The 9,077-nt window shown below is 30.7% G+C and overlaps 1 protein-coding gene across 1 annotated transcript; it reads right to left on the bottom strand.

The window, feature by feature from the left end:
* Nucleotides 1-4,664: 4,664 nt before the first annotated feature.
* On the bottom strand, nt 4,665-8,603 carry LOC127867309 (uncharacterized). The gene is made up of 4 exons (XM_052408378.1): nt 8,371-8,603; nt 7,152-7,290; nt 5,647-5,778; nt 4,665-4,823 (listed from the first exon to the last, which is right to left on the bottom strand). The coding sequence occupies exons 1-4, from the start codon at nt 8,533-8,535 to the stop codon at nt 4,726-4,728; spliced, it is 534 nt and encodes a 177-aa protein (XP_052264338.1). The 5' UTR covers nt 8,536-8,603; the 3' UTR covers nt 4,665-4,725.
* Nucleotides 8,604-9,077: the final 474 nt, after the last annotated feature.

Raw genomic sequence — 9,077 nt, 5'->3', positions numbered from 1 at the left:
AATCAAAGAACATGTATAGATTCTACCTGATATAATTACACTCATATAAAGCAAATATAATGTTTATTTATTTCTTATGTGATGGCATGACTTTTTCGTCCTTATCGAAGTTGTTACAGTCATACACTAAAAGGCTTCATTTTATAAGTATACTTCTTTCGTTTGAAAACGAAAGAAATATGCACTTCGAGTACTGTCTGTCAGTGGGTACTGTCTACCAATGTAATCACATATTTGCCACAGATCTGTTATTGTACTTCTTAGTATTGTTTTGAGTGTTTACATATATTTTCTAACGGTATAATTTGTATAATATATAAAAAAAAACTGGCCTTCATAGAATGGTCGTAAGTTGCTTTTACGAAGTCATGCAAGCTGTCTATCAAATAAGTTCTCTAATTACTTCTATTTGTGTAAAATATTTTTCTTCTTTTCTCTTTTTGTTTCAGATAGGGGTGGGCTAGGAGGATGGATTTAACTGGTGAGTTTCTTAATTAGACAAGTTTTAATAACAATAGTTTAGTTAACATGTAGGTTCACGATTGACATTTGATACCCGAACGAAAATCCAACCAATGCTTACCTATTTGAATAGTCGTATTACGGTCCACTTTAACAATTCGTATTTTTGTCCACTTTAATGCAAATAGTGATTTGCTAATATAAACAAGTTTGTTTATCTTTGATTCGATGCTCATTCGAGTGCATATATGAATATTATTATTTGAACAAAATTAAATGTAAACTCGCTGGTGTGACTTTGAAAAATAGAAAAATTACGTTGTACATACACATTATCCCGTTATAGGATTAATTCAATTACTCAGTTTTATGAACACATTGTGTGCTGCTGACTTGGTCGCTTTGTCGTTTGGACACATTTGCACAGAATAGAAGTAATTTCCCGAAAGTGACGTAAGTCTCTCAACTTTAAACCTACATGAAGACAAATATTACATTATATTATTAAACACACTTCTTATGGTTACGTCCATGAAGTCTTTTTTTTTTAAATGAAAAGCATATCGAACAAGTTCACACCGATACCAAAAAAAGGTGAACATACAAAGAATGAATATATGATATAGTTATCAAACAATTTGTATAATTATCCGATCAGATTTGGCATATTAATTTAATTGCATTTAGCCTCATTTTTAATCTGGTATCAGGCATATTGCTAATGATAAAAGAAATTTAGATCAAAGATCAAAATACAACGATTTGGTATCGAAATAGATATTGGCAGCCATTCTCAACTGATTTTAAAAGATTTTAAAAATATACGCAGTCATTTTAGGTTGTCTCCTCTCGGTACGCAAATCATAATGGGACACCGTGTTACAATTCGAAACGATGATTTTAATGGTATGTTGCTGTGTCCTCAGAAAGTTACGATGCGATTTCTAGATAACTATTTACTGCTTTAAAGTTGATGTTTTCAACGTATATATTAAATTTGTATCATGTGCTTTTAAATAGAGGTTACGTGTGCTTTACTTTAGGTATCCAATCTTGTTCGTACTAACGGAGTTAGTACTCGACCAGAATAGTGAATAACATGTTACTTGTTTGTTAATTTCATTTCAGCATCTCAACACAATGCGGACACTTCGCGAGGTCTACACATGATAATTCAAATTTATATTATGCAATGTTAACTCCAATTTGTTAAGAGTATATGCACATGTGTAAATGTATATTAAAGTATAGGTAGGCAATGTATGGAAAAAAATAATTTGATGTTCTTATTTTTAAGAAATAGGTATGAAATATTACGCTGAAGTCTCTGCAATAAGTAAGGTTACGCAAAGTAGTAAAATTGTCAGCGCCAGGTTTCAAATGGTGTGCGTCGGCTCATTCGTCTCTTTCCAGAAGATCCTTTTAAGTATCTTTTTAGTATTTGTCTTGTTTGTGTTTAGATTTAAAACGCGTTGGCGAACTAAGCTTTAAACAGTTCAGTACTGTGAAAAGATTTGCGTAACTTCGATAAACTAGTATGGACCTTAGGGGAATTGTTGGTAAAAAAGATTGAGAATTAAAGTTAAACCATTTTTGTTGTTATTTGAAAATCGATGTGTTTAATTTTATTTGTATCTGTTCACATATTCAGCAAGTTGCGTTTTGGATTCATGTTAAATGGCCCGTTATTTATTGTTCCTTTATTATTTCGTTTATAATTTTGCTGCATACTGAAGCGGAAGCTACTTTCGACTTAATGTTTGCATTATTTGGCTGTTTGTTTAGATTTGACGGCAATTCAACGCAATACGCTTATATTGTGTCATTTTCAAGTCATGACGTTGAAATCGATGAAGCAATGCAGACTCAATTTTGTTGTACGTAGTTATCTCTGTAATAAATCATTTACATAAATTGCGGCAATGTTTTGAAAAGCTCTTTCCATTGCTAAACGTTGACATATCTATCATGTTATAATGAATATACCCTGGGTCGGTGCAATAAATTAACATAAGTCTGACAGTAATATACTCACTGCAAGGTAAACAATAAGGTGCGTCGTCTCTTTGAAGAAGGTAAGAAATTGTCATATCGGCATGTCTTAATCTACAGCGTGTTGAATTAACACGATTTGATATTGTGTAAGTTTCAAAATAAAATGAGTTATCGACATGTGGATTTAGAACAACCCTATTTCACATCTATATATCAGGCGGAGTTTAAAATAAAAGAACGACGCAGCTTGTTTTGTTTAGTTTTTAGAATCTTCCGAAAATGAGGACTGTATACTTAATTTCGAGTTATATAACGTGGAGCAAAAGTTATTTGATATAAATGCTTCTACCATGAGATAAAATATATAGTAAATTAGTCATTAGTCATCTTTGTTAAACACGGATATAATCGTAATAGTATAATCAGAAGGGAATACTATTATTTACCATAAACTGAAATCCAAAAACAGGACAAATATATTATATTACTATAATATTGGGTTACAGAAATGCAAACAGTGATAAGCTATGTTTATGAAGAACCGTAAGTCCGGGGCATATTTATATATCTCACCTCCTACAAAAATGACCTTATCCGATAGGCTTAGAGCGGGCACGTGCCCATGGTGTATTTTCCATACACCCCGAGTAATTTCCATACACCCCGAGTAATTTCCATACTTTTATCAACGTAAAAAATGGCGTCTGTTCGATAAACTGCTAGAAAGTATTGTTATTAATATATATATATTCTATATAATGTATACTATATACTATAGAGTATATTATATATAACATTAAATTTATAACATAATATATATAATATATATAAAATATATATATAATATATGTATGATATATGATATATGATATATGATATATGATATATTATACATGATACATGATATATCATTTATTATATATTATACTTGAGATATGATATATGATAGATGATATATCATATATTATATACTAATTGTTATATATTATATATTATATTATATAATATATGATATATTATATTATATTATATATCATATATTATATTATATATTATATATTATATATTATATATTATATAGTATATAGCATATAGTATATTATATGATATATTGTATGATATATTATATAATATATTATAAATTATATTATATATTATATTATATTATATATATTATATTAGATTATATATTATTTTATTTATTATTTTATTATTATATATTATTATATTATGATATCTGATAGATGATATATCATATATTATATACTAAATGTTATATATTATATATTATATATGACATATTATATTATATATTATATTAAATAATATATGCTATATTATATTATATTATATATAACATATTATATATCATATATTATATTATATAATATATTATATATATTATAATATAGTATATAGCATATAGTATATTATATGATATATTATATGATATATTATATAATATATTATAAATTATATTATATATTATATTATATTATATATATTATATTAGATTATATATTATTTTATTTATTATTTTATTATTATATATTATTATATTATGATATATGATAGATGATATATCATATATTATATACTAAATGTTATATATTATATATTATATATGACATATTATATTATATATTATATTAAATAATATATGCTATATTATATTATATTATATATAACATATTATATATCATATATTATATTATATATTATATTATATATATTATAATATATTAATATATATATTATATATTATATTTTATACATTATATATTACATATTATATTATATTATATATTATATTACATGTTATATACTTTAAAGGTAGTCGGTGAGATATAATCGTTACACAGTTACTAACAGTGTAACTTATAATATCTCGCGGTGGTATTGACTTTGAGCTTTATTTTTTAGGGAAATACTACTACTTCATTGACTGAGTGGATGATTCGATTTGTTATGTCATTGTTCGCGCTTGTCAGGAATAGTTGGATTTAATAAATTACGTAATAATTTATAAATATCATTGCTGGTTCCAGATACGGTTAAAAAGTGAATTCCACTTATAAACGTATCAAGACGTTTTATTCGATTGTTATTAGATATTACAAGACCCACTGATGTAAAAGACCGACATTCATTTAAGTGAATGGAAACAACCAAGCGTTTTCTGTTATCAATTCATGATCCCCTATCACTGTTTTGACTACATTTATTGCACGCGTATTGCACAAAAAATGTATATTCAAGACATGCTGTTTAAGGTGCCACAGTTGTAGGCATGCAGTTGGCTGATCCTTGAACCTTCGTCTCCTGATGCACCGCTCCGCTATGAATGTCCACACAAAAGCACATTCCTAAGTATAGAACGACGAGAACGAAATTATATAGTGGAATTATACATTTATGAAACGGCTTACTTGCGATATGAAAAACAAAGGGATGTAAATGCGTGTAATACTAAACATATTTTTAGTAAGTTTTTTTCCCCTTTTTACCTTAATACCGAACTTTTCCTTAAACGTTAATTGATTGTATGTGTTTATACGTTGAACAGTCTCGCTTTAGTATATTTTTTTCCCGTAAGCATGCCATTGAAAACAAAATCTATGTATAAACAGTGCAGCGATAAAAAGGTACTAATGTCTAAATTTACAAATAGTAGTACTACAAACAGTAATATTGTTAAAACGTTGTTTATAAACGGGAAAAGTAGTATTGGCAATGCTGTGAATTAATTTGATAATTTTGTTTAGAATAAAAGACGTATGATATTATGTGACAATTGATTATAGCTGTAGTTAACAACGGGACACATTTATAATTTAATTGTCAAAACTTGATTAGAGTGTTTAAAAAATTAAGATTACATTCTTTGAACGTGTACCAATACTTCCAACTTTGGTACCTGTGTTGTCACATTCTGAAAAAAACTGGGCTTAATGCATGTGCGTAAAATGTCGTCCCAGATTAGCCTATGCAGTCCGCACAGGCTAATCAGGGACGACACTTTCCGCTTTTATTGTATTTTTAGTTTCAAGGAAGTCCCTCCTTACCGAGAATCCAGTTTAGGCGGAAAGTGTCATCCCTGATTAGCATGTGCGCACTGCACATGCTAATCTGGGATGACAATTACGCACATGCATTAAGCCCAGTTTTCCCAGAACACGACTTTGGTACCTGTGTTGTCACATTGTTCCGGCATAAAGAGGCCCTCCTCATCGCACTTTGGGAACCACTGACCGCGATACACAACCATCGATATCATAGACTGCATTCGGCGCTGCTGGCATACGGTATGGGTTTCTCGAGCTACAACGAACGTTGATACATCGTTGAATGATGAACATATTTAGATAATGAACAACCGAAATCATAATCAGGAGAAAAAACTGATATTTTCATAGCATGTTTTTGATCATCTGTTATTTTACAATAAAGACTAATTGCTTTCACAATTCATGACACTTGATTCAAGACAATGCTTAAATGGAGTGCCAGGACAAACATAAAGCGATAGCCAGTAAACATTGGTTGTGTTAAAAACCAAATACAACAAATTCGAACAATTATACCACACTAAGGTAAATGTAGATTTCATAACGATATAATTTTTATTCAACAATATCGGGTTACCACACTTTATCCTAAGTTGAACTTGGCTTTGTTATGGTTCGGAAAAAAACGTTAAAGCAAAATTTCATGCAGATTTCGGTGAAAATAATCTTTAAGATGTTGACTTTTTTTTCAAAAGTATTATTGCACATTATCCCACGTGATCCTTATCTAATCATTACCTATATATTTCCAATATAAAGACAGGTCAGGTCAAGTTTAATTTAAATTGGGTTTTTAATGAGGTTGCAAGAAAGGTAACGATTTTTTTTCTAGTTGCTTATATTAAGACCACACTCAACACAGATTTGCAAAAGTCAAAGAAATTAAGACACATTTCTGACAAATTTTGATAAAGGTTGCGTTAGTAATAGTGTAATCTAATAGTTTATTTTACCTGATTATCTCGTTTATGATCCAACTTGACCCAGATTAAATTTTGCCTAGATATATTTTCCAGTTACTAGACAATCTTGTCTGATGTTAGTAAAATTTAAACATAAATTTGCTAATAGAGTGGTGTAAAGTTTCTGTAAGATTCAAACGGGTGACCTAGTGTTAAACCCAATGTTGATCGTTGGTTCTATATTGTCTTTTCTAAGTTATATTAAGCTCGAGCAATACATTTGCCTTTCAGTGGTAACGAGCTTAAAAGTGGACAAAGACAGACGTACACTGACACATTATCTCACCTTCGTACGCAAGGGGAGCTAAAATAGCGAACTCATAAATCAACAATAATTTTTTGTTCAAGTTCGTTATTTGAAATAATGCAAGTCTCTCTTCACTATGAACTACATAAATCGAATTGTTTTAAAACAAGAGAACTTGTGAGGCAAAAATGCACGTATTATGCATAAAGATAACACTTCAGGGAACGAATGAATGTTAATGATAAAAGAGCGTGTACGACGCATGCAAACACTTTAAGTTATCCTATGCTGACAGGTAAATCACTAAAGGGACACTTGCTATCATAGGTTTTTCTCAAACTGATGCAGCTTAAAATTCACGTTGTTTATACACGAGTATGTTGATCGAATGATACGCCGAGCTACCTTTCTATCTACCTGCTTGTTTGGTGTTTTTCACGCATTTGCCTGAGCCAAACATCATATTGGATTGAGCCTGGCAGGTGAGACCAACGTCACACTTCCCCAGGGGCAGTCGGTCTCTTACAGCTTCTGCATCACACTCATCCCCTTCTTGCTGGGAATTAAAAACATGTGTTTCATTAGCACAACATAAAGGTAGTACTGTTAACACATTTTTGAACATTATTAGTCGTTCTCACATTAAATGATAAAATAATGCAATCAACAATTTGATTAAAATGATTAAAATTTGTCAAATATTATCTACCTAGGGATATTTTATTCAGTAAATTGAACCGACTACTCTCAATAACGATTAGATCGTACTACTCTATATATGTTGTCGTGATGGGATTATTTTTTAGAAAATCCCACACCTGCCGGTAAAATCACTTGCGGCGTTTTCCCGATATATAAATATATGGCAAAGTAAATGAAATATCTTATTAATATTAAAGTTATATCTGATGATCAAAATACGGTTCTATTATTCCATAACATAACGTTTACAACTACAAAACGTCACGCTTGGGGGAACTCTCATGCGTATTTTATTAATTATTCTGGTCAAAACATTGACCAACGTCAAAACAACGTGTTAAGTTTCTTATGTTTTGGCTAAATACATTTTAACAAGAAGATGCTTATATGGTTTAAGCCCCATAAACACTCAAAATAAACATATACTTTGGCAAATATTTCCAAAAATAAAGTTTACAGATAAAAATTCATTATTCCTTTTAGCAATAGCCATCATTTCAATGCTAGATGTTGTCTGGTAACATAGATTTTACGAGATACAAAATGCTCGTTTTTTTGGGTATAACAATATATTCCATGTGAATTTCCCGCGACGATATCCAAACACTTACCAGCAAATGCGAGGCTGGCTTAAGAAATCTCATGAAAACTACGTCGTGCTTCCGACGATGCCCGAAGCCAATCTGACGTTCTCTCGTAAATGTTCGGATATCGTCGTTGGCAATTCACATGTAATATATTGTCACGCTCAAAATAAAAACGAGCATTTTGTATCTCGTTAAATACATGTAACCATTACACATAGAGCGTTGACATTTTTGCTTATGCTAAAAGGAACACTGATTTGTTTATGGGTTAAATTTATGTTATGAAATATTTTACATTTTGGCACCAACCAACTATCAACATTAAGATAAATACAAAGGTAAAATACCTTCGCACAGACGTCGTAACATCCACAAAATCCGCCATTTTTTATAGTGGTGCCTTTGCAGTGTTCCACGGGCTTTTGAATATTGTCACAAATCCCTTGGAAACATACCATCGACTGGCTAGAAGCGATCAGCGAAAACAGAAGGAAGCCAGCGATGAAACTCATTTTGCTTTATCGTAAGTGTTCGTATATTAGACTATGTGAATCGAATCCTGAGTAGTTATATGAGTCGATTATCTTATCTCTGTCCTCTGAATCGACGCCTAGTCGGGGCCAATGTAAGACAAACGTGTTATGTTGTTCAGTCACATTTGGGAACATATGTTAACCCATTTATGCCTAGTGGACTCTCCCAGCCTTCTAAATTGGATCAATTTATTTCCAAAATTAGGGATGTCTAGTATATTTATTTCTATATTTTGAATATTTCTAACAGAAATTCCTTTAAGCAAACAGCGCAGACCCTGATGAGACGCCGCATCAAGTGGCGTCTCATCTGGGTCTGCGCTGTTTGCCAAGGCCTTTTTTCTCGACGCTAGGCATAAATGGGTTAAGATACATCGACCTTTTGGTGATTGAACCCAGTTGGTAAATTCAATTTGCAACTCAATCTTGATCTCGTATCATACCGTTCTATCCACCTTATTTTAACAGAACACTTTTTTGTAAGGGACAGTATTAAAACATGTGATATCAGTTCCTAACAA

Source organism: Dreissena polymorpha, chromosome 1 (genome assembly GCF_020536995.1).
Source record: "Dreissena polymorpha isolate Duluth1 chromosome 1, UMN_Dpol_1.0, whole genome shotgun sequence".
Lineage (NCBI taxonomy): Eukaryota > Metazoa > Mollusca > Bivalvia > Myida > Dreissenidae > Dreissena > Dreissena polymorpha.
This window is presented reverse-complemented; position numbering and strand designations above follow the sequence as displayed.